Source organism: Dermacentor albipictus, chromosome 7 (genome assembly GCF_038994185.2).
Source record: "Dermacentor albipictus isolate Rhodes 1998 colony chromosome 7, USDA_Dalb.pri_finalv2, whole genome shotgun sequence".
In the NCBI taxonomy this organism is placed as follows: domain Eukaryota; kingdom Metazoa; phylum Arthropoda; class Arachnida; order Ixodida; family Ixodidae; genus Dermacentor; species Dermacentor albipictus.
Window position 1 is genome coordinate 11,660,805 of NC_091827.1, and position 14,485 is coordinate 11,675,289.

At 44.4% G+C, this 14,485-nt stretch overlaps 1 protein-coding gene across 5 annotated transcripts in view; it reads right to left on the minus strand.

Annotated features, from left to right (window-relative positions):
• Positions 1–3,111: 3,111 nt before the first annotated feature.
• Positions 3,112–14,485, minus strand: part of LOC135904454 (peroxidase-like protein 2) — a 77,980-nt gene continuing 66,606 nt past the window's right edge. For 2 of the 5 annotated variants that reach the window (XM_065435270.1, XM_065435269.1), the window contains exons 12-14: positions 12,662–12,712; positions 6,924–6,974; positions 3,112–3,255 (exon numbers count right to left, since the gene is read on the minus strand). In XM_065435270.1, coding sequence (XP_065291342.1) covers positions 3,248–3,255; positions 6,924–6,974; positions 12,662–12,712 — 110 coding nt within the window. In that variant the 3' untranslated portion in view covers positions 3,112–3,247. Of the gene's footprint in view, positions 3,256–6,923; positions 6,975–12,661; positions 12,713–12,734; positions 12,794–14,485 lie in introns of those variants that run through there. The other 3 variants (XM_065435272.1, XM_065435271.1, XM_070521611.1) reach the window with 2 other exon arrangements.

A 14,485-nucleotide genomic window follows, 5' to 3' on the forward strand; every position in this document is an offset into this window, starting at 1 on the left:
CAATACGTTCCGAGTTTTCCCCTTAGTGTGAAACAAACTGCACACGCTATATTTGCCTTTAAGAAGATCGGTACGCTTGACGATTATTTTTATGGCTGCAATGCGGCGAAAGGGCAGCGTCTGCTTAACCATGTAAGGGACGCTGAGCAGGTAATTGGAAACGACATCGTATGTGCCGCCGGAAAAATCGTCAGCACATACGATGCGGCACATACATACGGCACCTACGAGCTAAAGTCATTTTTGCAGTTTCTCACATTATGTTTGCTACAAATCCGTGTTGTCTCTGATGGCAACAACGGACTTCTATCGACACTGTGCGGAAATAAACAAGATATATCGCTGCATAGCACAAGTACGACATGCGCACACAACTTTAACTAGTACGTCCCCTACAATATGGAATAGAGGCAGCAATGTAGACAGCTTGGTCATTTTTTAACAGTACTCAAGAGACGGAAGTTGAAAGTATTATTAATCATTCCTGCTTCAGCAATGCCGGCGCGACCAAGACGCGGGTGTGTATCGTCCAGTAACCCGATCGATCGGTGCGATGGTGAAGCGGGAATGAACTCCGGTCATGTTCAATGCATCATGCACATATTCAATTTCTCGGCACGCGTGAACTTCGGCCACTGCTAGCGCATACAACAGACGTGGTTTCCATTCTTAGACAGCGCACACACAAACGAAACACGAGAAAGAAGACAGGACAAGCACTCGTTGAACTTAAAGTTTTTGTATGAATAAAAGGATTATGTACCGAGTAATTATTAATTTCACGTGGGTTAGATATAGAAACCGTCATACACTCAGGAGTGATCAATAAACGATCTCGCTTCGTTTGCCAGATGTTTACTTCGCTCGGCGCACCGCAGTAATCCATGTCTGTCGTCTGCTTCTTTCGTACCATTTTCTTGTGAATCGGTATAATTTCACTGGTGGCATCAACCTTTTCATGTTTACATTGCTGCCGTGACAGTTAACAACACAATAATAATTTCCGGTCATCCGAAGAGGCGCCGTCGCAAACAAGAGACGTTTCGCGCGCAGCGCGAACTGAACGCGGGCGCGACCGCGAAGGGAAGCGGCGACGGAAACCTACACCTTCTCGCGTGCAGCGCGCGCTCAGCCTGGCCTCCTCTGGCTCAGCGCGAGCGAAGGGAACCGGCGGAAGCAAACACCCGGGGGAGGGGAAACCCTGCCGCCAGGGGAGAAACGAGCGCTGGCGTCTCGGGCGAAACTTGGCGTGCGCTCGTCTATAGAAACAAAGCGCTGCATCAGCGGAGGTTGTCTGCAGCGGCTGCTGTGAATCGCGCCCACGCGTCACCCACGCTCGTCAACTCGTGATCTCCTTATTGACGATACAGTCGCACCACACTTCTTTCTGTTTGCAACGTGCCGCATGAGACATATTGCCCGCGCCAGCCAATATACCGCGAAATGAAAACACGTATACAGCTGCGCTCAAATTTCGCATTAGGGAGTATCGTAATCATCGGTAAATTTTATAGACGCACAAAGGTTAACGTTCGAGCCATATGAAACACGGTGACGTTGTTGACACTGTGCGAATATCCGGAATGACGGCTTCTAAATAAGGAGTAACTCACGCACTGAGTCCGTATGTCCAAAGTTATGGTTTCAACTTATTATTTATTTTCTATGTGTAAAACAACTGAGCAGTTTGAGCAAATGAGCCCTTTGTCTACGTTATGTGGCTGCATGAAAACATTTTCATAACATAAGCATCAGAGCTACGCAAATAAATATTTCACATTCAAGGGCTCTCTGAAATTGAAATTTACGCTAAAATGTGCGTTTATGACGTCGACCTCACCGCCTCCCGCTTTTCGACATGCTTCCATCATCACCAAGGACATTGCCTTCAACCCTCTAGACACATGACAACGGACATGTCATATAAAGGTGGCTCGTTTGTCTAAGATTTTCGTGTAAAACACCATGGCTACTTAATGCCTTGCCCACTCATTTCCCAACGTAGTTTTTTTTTTTAATTTCTGTCACCTGATGAGCTCTCAAAGTTTGCTCAGGTAGTGAAGCATGTTTCTATAGAAACTATTATAAAATTTATATTGGCCTCTATAGCTACATATCTTTCCTTGCTGACTCTAAGAAGATTTGTTTTCAATTTATAGTAATGTTTATTGGCAATTACATTCCTAAAAATTGCTTGAGGATCCGAAAATTTTCACATAACTGTGCCAAATTTACCACTTTTACTGGCGACTTACTATTGATTCATTTATTCAAGTTATTTTACTAGAATGTCCTAGAGCTGAATTTTTAGTAAAAAATTCATTTCTATAAAGCATTGAACCCCGAACGGTTCCCAAGCCCGGACTTGCCCTTGTGTGGAGGTTATGCGGACTTCGAGCATGTCCTGTGGGGCTCGCGCCTCTGCCGGTCCCCCTTTCACCCAAGAGGAAATGATGAAGCTCATTTGGGTCCCGGACCAGACCTCTCAAATCCTGGCAGTCTAGAGGGCCCACGAGAGGGCCGTCAGGTTTCACCTGATAGTCCCCGTGTGGGCCTAGCCAGGTGACGTTGAGTTTACTCGCGTCTATTAAGGACCGAATAAAGTTGTTTCACTCATTCAATAAAGCATTGTGCGGATTAACTGCAAAATACGATTCAGACTTGATTTTTGCTGTTAGGAGTTTCATGATAAAATGTGACACAAAGGATACTAGGCCTGTTCATTTGCCATCTGCTTCCGTAATTATATCATTTGTATTTACAGTTTGAGAGAGATATACATTTTTGCAATTCGACGCTGAGCTCCGTTCTGCATAGTTTTGTGCCACAATTACACAGCATGGCGCTATGGCTGTCATCCTGCGGGCGGTCGGTTTGACGTGAATTTCCCATGCTTGACTTCGCTGCTCAGTCCTGAAAACCATTATTGGTGTACATTCCCATTACTACAATTAAATACCTTCGAAAAGCAAAGCGAAGCACCAGTATTAATTCTAAGAATGGTTAGACAGCAATGTATAGAGCAGTAGTGCTTCCTCACTTAAAAAAAAAAAATTATTCCCAGAACTACGTCAAAAATCACATCATGAGAGAAAAGTTTGCACCAAAAAGGACATTTATTTAGGCAGCATATAATACTCTTCTTTTCCAGGCGTATTCACACCTACTCTGTGGAAACGTAGGCAATGTTAACATCTTTGCAACTGCAAGAAAAGAACAAATTCAAGGTCCTTTCGATGCCTGCTTCTCAAGTGCCTGAAAAATAAGAAAACAAAGCTCAAAAATATATTTAGGGCCATTTGTTCTTGGTTTTTAAAATTGGCAGTAAAACTTCGGTGTAACGTGTAGGTAGAAAAAAATGACAAAATTTGATGTGTTTTTCTACCTGGCTGCCTCAAAGTTCGGTATTTTATAGGTTACATTCACAAATGAGCAACACACTCAACGTTTTCCTTTTTTAGACGCAAAGGTACTTGAACAAGCGAAATTGTATCCGGCACAATGTAATGACAAATGTAATGATAAGTGTAATGACAAACTACCTTACTCGGCATTTAGGTAATCAACTCATTTTTACAAATGCTCATTGGCAAGTAATTTTAATACATTTATAAGGAGCATGCACAGAAACAAAAAAGACGTATTTGGTGAGCCCTTTTCATTGGATCATTTCAATCAATGTTGAAATTATCCGATCAATTAAATGGCGGCTTGACAGAGCTGGGACCTCGATAATATTTATACCTCGATGAATAATACTAATACTTCGTTAGCGTCGGCGCTTGTTTGGAACCTTCGTTTTATTTAAAGGGAAGCTTTCTTGCCGAGTTCTAAGCACAGTTTCGTACGTATCTGGCGTCTAACGTCAAACGCGTTTAACGGGATAGTGGCACCACCTAGCAAAGGTAACGCTAAGAACTATTTTACGAGTTTACCGTTTCAAACACAGAGGTTTACACAATAATCTCTATGGGTAACTGCGGCGCTAGTTTCCACGGAAACTGCAAGGAGTGCGATTCACACCACATTAGAACGATGGTTAGTGCATACATTTCCCTATACTTCATTTTCCTTAGCTTTAAACGGTTTCGCGATTTTGCGAACTCACCATTTTCAAAAGACAACGGTGTCATAAAAATTAACTAATCGTTAATAAATGGTCGGACGGCGGAATTCGAACGCAGGACCACTGTGGCACCCAAATCTGATGTTGAAACCATTACGTCACGGATGCATGCTTCAACTCTAGTCTCTTACCAAGACATCACACAACACTACAAGCTAACCCGCAGAACATATGCACCCCCACACAAGTCACTACCTAGAGAGCAGGAGCGATTCCTCCGGGCTCTACAGGTCAATACATTCCCCCACCCAACCAGGAATCACCTCATAGACCCTACAAAATTCTCTCCGCAATGCCGCTTCTGCGCAGAGCCCGGGTCCCTCAGGCACATAGTAGGAGGTTGCAGAGCGGCACCATTAAATCATCCGAACCCTTACCCCACTAACGAGCTTTGGGAGAGAGCCTTGGCCAGCTCCGACCTCGAGGATCAGCAACGGCTGATTGCGAGGGCCCAGGACGCGGCCCGAGCTCAAGGCATTCTGGACTGAGGACGCCTCTCCCTAGCTGCTTCACCTAATAAAAATGTTTATTCTCTCTCTCTCTCTCTCAACGAAGCTGCATAGAACGCCCTTTCTCGTCCGCAAGCCACCGCGTTGAGGCGCTTGGTGCATTTCGATTCAAGCGTCTTTGCTTTCTTTAGATCGCTATCATCCCAGTTGCACTATATAGAAGACGCTGACGCATCAGAAACACCACGAGTGCAACAAAACGCTGCAGATCACCACTGAAAATGTAAACATGTCATGTATACGAAGAATGCAGTGCATGTATGTGCATAATACCCAGCCTATCTTTGATTACACATCCAGCCTATCTGTGATGCGCTGCAAATAAAATAATTTCTTCGTAAGACACGCTGCTCTTTAACGCTAGTCTTTCGTCTTTTTATTGTTCCAGACATGTACTCCGTCACATGGCTGAGGAGATGGAGAAAGAAAGCCACTGTATCGCGACTTGACAGAGTTGGCATCTGCATTAATATTTATACCTCGAATAATGATACTAATATTTATACCTCGGAAACCACAATTCATACGCAGTCAAACGTGGTGCATGACCCAATCACACTAAGAATGGTTAGTTTTACGCAGATGTCAATTGGAGTTTCTTCTTCTCTTTCTCTTCTGTTGCGCGGCACCCTTTAGGGGTTGGTTTTGCGCTTTCTGCACTTGATTATGCAGCGTAGTTACGTGTCACAATCAGTGACAACGCAGGCAGTGCCTCTTACGTTAGAGCGTCTATGCATGCGACCTTGATTCTCTGACAGGAAGCGTGGCTTCCTCGTGAATACTAGCTCGCGGAGTTTCGCTGGAAATTTCGGATCTTTTTCAGCCATTCACTGGTTCGATATTTTGCAGGCTCGATCATCGGCATGTGATCTACGCACCGCGCTTTTCTGTTTCCGACGGCCAAACTTTGCTTGGTGAGGGTACCTTTAAACCCAACAGGATTCCCATTGGTTTGTGGTAACAGCAAAAACTAATGCTTCTTGACATAGAAACTAACCAGCTGGCCTTTCATTCAGTGCCATATGTGGCCTTGATTATACCGGGAGAAATTTCAGACCGCTCATATTACACTCAAATGTGAGCGCACTTTATCAATTCTTACATGATTAAATATCGCAGTTCTTTATGGTAACGCGTTAGAAGCTCCATCGCTTTGATAAAAAAAAAATATGTTACAGCACCCCACAGAAAAGATAATGTCAGAGCTTTGAAGAGAAACCGCCCAAGAACACAACAACAGCAGAGTGGTATAAGTTAAACCTCACTAAAACAATTCAGCGTAGACAAAAATGAAAATTCTTTATACAACGCTTTTACCTTCGAAAGACGCCCCTATAACATTTAATAGGTGACAGAGGCTTTTTAAACGTGAGTATGAATATCCGGCGAGAAAATACTATTTTACCCCTAATTGTGCGTTAATTATATTACATCATGTCATTGAACACAGAAAAGCACATCCATTTCGTATGCCCACAAAGATAGGAAAAATAAATCCCATCAAATGAAGTGTCGCAGAAGGCTGCGACAAGCACTAATTCCTTTACGTTTTGACGCAAACTTCTGTCTGCGCTCGGGAAAATGGCTGCAACTGAAAAAGCAGTCCCAGCGCGTGCCGCCTGTTTGCCAAAAATCCGTTCACCTTTTCCTTTATTCTGAAGCCAACTATAGCCTACTCGAAAATTATGAAGAAACACCTTAGCCAAGTCACCTATAGGCAGATCCCTCTTTCTTAACAACGAGCAAGCAGTTGTAACGTCGTGTCCAAACTGTACATGGCAGCTTCCATAAAGCATCGCATGCTCATATTTTGCAGGCGACCAGAGCTTTTCAACCTGAATAACGGCAAAAGCAGGCTTTGGTGTAGTAGTCGCTATTCTTTAGTTAAAAAGGCAGCATCCATGATGTTAAAATTTGCCATAGCACGACGCCTTGTGGCGCTGTTTTGTATATTGCTGGTTCCCGTACAGATTAGTATACGAGTGATATATATTTTAGACATTGATTATCCTTCATATTCGCGTTCATGAGAAAATACTATTAGTTTTTCTGGGTTACTGTTATTTAGGGTAGTAAATGCGTGTTACCAAATAAATGTGAAAATGCACATCTTACGGAAATCACCTTACGCTTAGGATTGGTTGCGCAACAAAAGAAGGACGCACAGGAAAGCAGCGCGTTAATGAAGTATAGCTGGCTCTCTCCTATAATTTTTCATTTGTGTATCGCTTAACGTAAATGAGAATTTTTGCGTGAACTGTTCTGCGCATGTGACAAAAGATACATACGTGGTTTCTCTCCCTCTTTAGTCTTCTCGTCATTGGAATTCTCATTATCACCTGTAGATCAATCAGCAGGCATGAAGCTTCTCTCCGATTAATTAGAAAAGGTAGGCGGCACTTCGCGTTGATGAGCACGCACTGTTCACACAGATAGCACTGTTAATTCACTGATTAGACCACGGTTCTTACATACAACCGAGTGAACACTGCGAGCAACACAGCAAAGCCAACCTTTCGGAATTGTGGGAACCAGTGAGCGTACACGTATCATACTAAAGCCAGCCGGTCGTTTTAATTCCCATACTCAATAACTTAGTTTTGCTCGTATGCGTCGTAAAGTACTGCGCATAGTACACAGCTGATACTGCTGTATTGTACACTGTAGACATTGACATTTCTTCTTACGTCTTTTCTGATTTGCATCTATCAACTTCTCCTGGCTTCGCCTTTTTTATTCAGCTTGGCGCACAATTACAAGTGACATGGTCAAGGTCTGCTGCACTCGGAGTATTAGATTTACTTAGAATTGAGAAATTTCGACAATTTCCAACATTTTATTGCAGCCGTTCTTTTGCATTTGAAAGAAAGCCTGTTATGACCGAAATCACCTCATCATTTAGGAGGTTGGTGGGTTTTAGCCAGTTGCAGCATGGCTCTGACTGTTTCATCGTAGGGTTGTTTGCGCCGGACGAACAAATTCGGACGGCCAGCGCAGTAGCACCAGCAGCCTACAGTTGGATGAAGGTGAATCTCAATACATAGCGGGAATTTTTATGACAGGACGTCACTTTACGTGTAGAGTAGTTGATCTTTGTGTCATACACAAGCATTAATTTTTGCAATCAATTGAATTAGGTGCCCAAGGCACGCGAAATGTCTATCTAAGGCTCGCTGTATGTTTTAAGACGCGTGCTTACGAGAGTGTCAAGTGTTAACGACCTTGTACTAAAAATTTATTTACGTAATCTGCAACCTTCCTATTTAATAATGCCACAAGGGATTTAATATTCCCAAAGGTTATATCGAAACGGAAACGGAAGATACAAGGTCTGTGAGCTTTTTGACGAGGGAAACTTAAACTAAGTCAGATGAACAAGAGCGCTGAAATCTTTTACCCAAAGAGTGATTTATGAATGGTCTTTATTTGACCATCGCACTAGTCCTTGCTTTTTGTAGACATATATCGGTCGGCTTTTCGTGCATCTCATCTGTGCGTGTCATCTGTGCAAAAGGAAACTTGAGTGCTCCTAAATTGTTGAAAAGAGAGAGAGAGAGAAGAATACAGGAAGGCAGGGATGTTAACCAGTCAATAGTCTGGTTGGCTACCCTACACTGGGGGAAGGGAGAAGGGGAAGAGAAAGAAGGGAGAGAGAAGGTGTAGGTACGCGTACGGACAGCACTTAAGTTAAAGTCGCTCGAGCAAACCAGAAGTTCTGAGAAAACACAAAAGTGCCTTCACTGCCTTCTGAGCCGATGATCGGTCGGGACGGTGCTCTAATATTGTCTGTTCACTTAGAGGACGATCGTCTAGTTTACTCAATGTGTCGGACAAATACTGTCTTTGGGCTTGAAATTGAGGACAATGGCACAATATGTGGTAAATGTTCTCCTCGCATGCGCAAACATCACATGCAGGACTATCAGCTATTCCAATTAGTGCTGAGTAGGCATTCGTGAAGGCCACTCCAAGCCATAACCGACACAGAAGAGACGCTTCACGCCGGTGCACACCGGCTGGAGGTCTGAGTTGAAGTGATGGGTTTAGTCGGTGCAGTCTTGTGCGTCTTGTATGTACATTATTCCACTCTGCTAAGGAGATCGTGCGTGCCAGAATGCCAAGTTGTCTCGCGGCGTCGGTCCTTGAGAGCGGAATGGGGACGCAGCGGTCTTCTTGGTTTGACGTCCGAGCTGCTTTATCGGCGTCTTCATTACCAATGATACCGCAATGACCTGGTATCCACTGAAAAGAGATATCATGGCCTTTTTCTCCTAAGTGATGGACAAGTTCCGCGATTTCGCACGTGAGCTGATCGTGAGTTCCATGTCGGAGAAATGAATGCACACATTGCAAGGCCGGCCTGGAATCGCAGAAGACTGCCCATTTTCTAGGACTTTCAGTATTTATCACTTGAAGCGCGTCGCGGAGAGCCGCGAGCTCTGCAGCTGTAGACGTAGTGACATGGGAAGTCTTGAACCGCTTGGTTATTCTCATTGCTGGTATAACTACAGCGCCGCCGGAACTGGTTGATGTAGTTGATCCATCAGTGTAGACGTGTGTGCAGTCGCTGTATTTCTCGTACAAGAGAAATAAAGTTAGTTGCTTGAGCGCTGATGATGGCAAGTCCGACTATTTCTGAAGTCCTGGGACTGTAAGGTTCACTTGAGTACGGCGCATACACCATGGAGGAATAGAAGGCCTTGCCGCAGGTGTGTAACCTGACCTGAAAGAGTCACGGTGCGCGAAGACAGTCGCACTGAATGTCGTGTGGGGCCTATCTACTGGGAGACTTGCTAGGTGGTGGGTAGGGTTCCGGGCGAAGTGTCTTAGGTGCACACGCATTGTTTCAATGCTAATGTGCGTTCTAATAGTGAAATCTTGAGCCACTGCAATAACTTCAGTCGTTGACGCACTCCGCGGTAGACCGAGACATATCTTGAGTGCTTGGGCTTGGATGCTTTGGATTATGTTCAGGTTAGTTCTGCAGGTGTTGGACATGACAGGTAGGCTGTATCGCAGGAAGCCAATAAAGAGGACCCTGTACAGTTGCAGCATAGAGTGTATTGGCACTCCCCAGGTCTTTCCTGCAAGGAACTGAAACATATAGCAAATTCCTGTCAGGCGTTTTTTTCACATAATTCACATGAGGGGTCCAGGAGAGATTTTTGTCAAGGACCACCCCTAAAAATCTGTGACTCGTGCTGTACGAGATCATGTGTCTGTCGACGGATATCACGTATGGCGACATTGATTTCCTGGTAAATGCCATCGCTGCGCACTTCTCGTATGATATATGAAGTCCTTGTTCTCGAAGGTAGGATGATGTCAAAGTAGCTGACTTTTGAAGCCGCGCGCGAAGCTGCAGTCGCGTCACAGCCGACGTCCAAATGCAAATGTCGTCGGCATAGATGGAGAGCCTAACAATGCCTGGCAGGATGTCGCTGAGTCCAATGAGTGTTAGACTGAAGAGCGTTGGGCTGAGTACTCCGCCCTGAGGCACCCCACGGTTACTGTAATGCTGGGAGGTCGGGCCATCCTCGGTAAGTACGAAAAAGGATCTCGTATGTAGATAGCTACGTATCCAAATATATACTTTGCCGCCAAGTCCTACTGCCTCTAACGCGTTCAAAATCGCTTCGTGCGTTACGTTATCGTACGCTCCTTTAACATCCAGAAACAGGGCAGCAGATAATCTTTTGCAGGACTTCTGGTGCTCGACGTACGTCACCAAGTCGATAACGTTGTCTATGGAAGAACGGTCCCGCCTGAAACCGGCCACTGCATCTGGGTATACCTGGTAATGTTCGAGGTACCATTCTAGCCGTGCTAGAACCATCCTCTCCATTAGTTTTCCGATGCAACTGGCAAGCGCAATTGGTCGGTATGATGCAATGTCTACAGGCGACTTGCCAGGCTTGAGCAGTGGAATTATGCGACTGGTCTTCCATTCTTGGGGAACCGTACCTGTCCGCCAGGAGCTGTTGAATAGGAGCAGGAGCACTTTTCGAGCCTCATCACCCAGATTACACAGGGCACGGTAGGTTATACCGTCGGGGCCTGGTGAAGATGAACGCTTGCACAAGGCCAGTGCAGCTTCGAGCTCGTCCATGGAGAAAGGACTATCCATGCAGGAGTCGCGTGAAATCGGTGAGTGGCGGAGCGTCGATGTTCCAGCGCAACTAGTTTAGCCAGCAATCCTCCTGCAGAAAGCTTCCGCTACGTCAATCTCGCTGCATTGTTGGTGAAGGGCCAAAAACTTAAAAGGGTGGCGCTGCTGAGGGGTTCCACGGAGACCACGAACAGTTCTCCATATGTGAGACAATGGTTTTCGTGGATCCAAAGATTCGCAGAATGATTTCCATCTTTGTGATGCAAGTTTGTCCATGCGACGCTGAATTTTCTTTTGAGTTCTTCTGGCCAACCTCAAGTCATTTACAGACTTCGTGCGCCTGTATCTTCGCTCTGCACTGCATTGCTCTGCATTGTTGAAATGTTGAAATTACGCATAGTACTCCAAATACAAGCTAATCATTGCAGAATGTGTGTGTGTGTGTGTGTGTGTGTGTGTGTGTGTGTGTGTGCGTGTGCGTGTGCGTGTGTGTGTGTGTGTGCGTGCGTGTGTGCGTGCGTGCGTGCGTGTGTGTGTGTGTGTGTGTGTGTGTGTGTGTGTGTGTGTGTGTGTGTGTGTGTGTGTGTGTGTGTGTGTAAACTAATGCTTCTTAACATAGAAACTAACCAGCTGGCCTTTCATTCAGTGCCATATGTGGCACTGATTATACCGCGAGTAATTTCAGACCGCTCATATTACACTCAAATGTGAGCGCACTTTATCAATTCTTACATGATTAAATATCGCAGTTCTTTATGGTAACGCGTTAGGAGCTCCATCGCTTTGATAAAAAAAAATATGTTACAGCACCCCACAGAAAAGATAATGTCAGAGCTTTGAAGAAAAACCGCCCAAGAACACAACAACTGTAGAGTGGTATAAGTTAAACCTCACTAAAACAGTTCAGCGTGGACAAAAATGAAAATTCTTTATATAACGCTTCTACCTTCGAAAGACGCCCCTATAACATTTAATAGGTGACAGAGGCTTTTTAAACGTGAGTATGAATATCCGGCGAGAAAATACTATTTTACCCCTAATTGTGCGTTAATTATATTACATCATGTCATTGAACACAGAAAAGCACATCCATTTCGTATGCCCACAAAGATAGGAAAAATAAATCCCCTCAATTGTTGTGTCGCAGAAGGCAGCGACAAGCACTAATTCCGTTACGTTTTGACGCAAACTTCTGTCTGCGCTCGGGAAAATGGCTGCAACTGAAAAAGCAGTCCCAGCGCGTGCCGCCTATTTGCCAAAAATCCGTTCACCTTTTCCTTTATTCTGAAGCCAACTATAGCCTACTCGAAAATTATGAAGAAACACCTTAGCCAAGTCACCTATAGGCAGATCCCTCTTTCTTAACAACGAGCAAGCAGTTGTAACGTCGTGTCCAAACTGTACATGGCAACTTCCATGAAGCATCGCATGCTCATGTTTTGCAGGCGACCAGAGCTTTTCAACCTGAATAACGGCAAAAGCAGGCTTGGGTGTAGTAGTCGCTATTCTTTAGTTAAAAAGGCAGCATCCATGATGTTAAAATTTGCCATAGCACGACGCCTCGTGGCGCTGTTTTGTATATTGCTGGTTCCCGTACAGATTAGTATACGAGTGATATATATTTTAGACATTGATTATCCTTCATATTCGCGTTCATGAGAAAATACTATTAGTTTTTCTGGGTTACTGTTATTTAGGGTAGTAAATGCGTGTTACCAAATAAATGTGAAAATGCACATCTTACGGAAATCACCTTACGCTTAGGATTGGTTGCGCAACAAAAGAAGGACGCACAGGAAAGCAGCGCGTTAATGAAGTATAGCTGGCTCTCTCCTATAATTTTTCATTTGTGTATCACTTAACGTAAATGAGAATTTTTGCGTGAACTGTTCTGCGCATGTGACAAAAGATACATACGTGGTTTCTCTCCCTCTTTAGTCTTCTCGTCATTGGAATTCTCATTATCACCTGTAGATCAATTAGCAGGCATGAAGCTTCTCTCCGATTAATTAGAAAAGGTAGGCGGCACTTCGCGTTGATGAGCACGCACTGTTCACACAGATAGCACTGTTAATTCACTGATTAGACCACGGTTCTTACATACAACCGAGTGAACACTGCGAGCAACACAGCAAAGCCAACCTTTCGGAATTGTGGGAACCAGTGAGCGTACACGTATCATACTAAAGCCAGCCGGTCGTTTTAATTCCCATACTCAATAACTTAGTTTTGCTCGTATGCGTCGTAAAGTACTGCGCATAGTACACAGATGATACTGCTGTATTGTACACTGTAGACATTGACATTTCTTCTTACGTCTTTTCTGATTTGCATCTATCAACTTCTCCTGGCTTCGCCTTTTTTATTCAGCTTGGCGCACAATTACAAGTGACATGGTCAAGGTCTGCTGCACTCGGAGTATTAGATTTACTTAGAATTGAGAAATTTCGACAATTTCCAACATTTTATTGCAGCCGTTCTTTTGCATTTGAAAGAAAGCCTGTTATGACCGAAATCACCTCATCATTTAGGAGGTTGGTGGGTTTTAGCCAGTTGCAGCATGGCTCTGACTGTTTCATCGTAGGGTTGTTTGCGCCGGACGAACAAATTCGGACGGCCAGCGCAGTAGCACCAGCAGCCTACAGTTGGATGAAGGTGAATCTCAATACATAGCGGGAATTTTTATGACAGGACGTCACTTTACGTGTAGAGTAGTTGATCTTTGTGTCATACACAAGCATTAATTTTTGCAATCAATTGAATTAGGTGACCAAGGCACGCGAAATGTCTATCTAAGGCTCGCTGTATGTTTTAAGACGCGTGCTTACGAGAGTGTCAAGTGTTAACGACCTTGTACTAAAAATTTATTTACGTAATCTGCAACCTTCCTATTTAATAATGCCACAAGGGATTTATTATTCCCAAAGGTTATATCGAAACGGAAACGGAAGATACAAGGTCTGTGAGCTTTTTGACGAGGGAAACTTAAACTAAGTCAGATAAACAAGAGCGCTGAAATCTTTTACTGAAAGAGTGATTTATGAATGGTCTTTATTTGACCATCGCACTAGTCCTTGCTTTTTGTAGACATATATCGGTCGGCTTTTCGTGCATCTCATCTGTGCGTGTCATCTGTGCAAAAGGAAACTTGAGTGCACCTAAATTGTTGAAAAGAGAGAGAGAGAGAAGAATACAGGAAGGCAGGGATGTTAACCAGTCAATAGTCTGGTTGGCTACCCTACACTGGGGGAAGGGAGAAGGGGAAGAGAAAGAAGGGAGAGAGAAGGTGTAGGTACGCGTACGGACAACACTTCAGTTAAAGTCGCTCGAGCAAACCAGAAGTTCTGAGAAAACACAAAAGTGCCTTCACTGCCTTCTGAGCCGATGATCGGTCGGGACGGTGCTCTAATATTGTCTGTTCACTTAGAGGACGATCGTCTAGTTTACTCAATGTGTCGGACAAATACTGTCTTTGGGCTTGAAATTGAGGACAATGGCACAATATGTGGTCAATGTTCTCCTCGCATGCGCAAACATCACATGCAGGACTATCAGCCATTCCAATTAGTGCTGAGTAGGCATTCGTGAAGGCCACTCCAAGCCATAACCGACACAGAAGAGACGCTTCACGCCGGTGCACACCGGCTGGAGGTCTGAGTTGAAGTGATGGGTTTAGTCGGTGCAGTCTTGTGCGTCTTGTATGTACATTATTCCACTCTGCTAAGGAGATCGTGCGTGCCA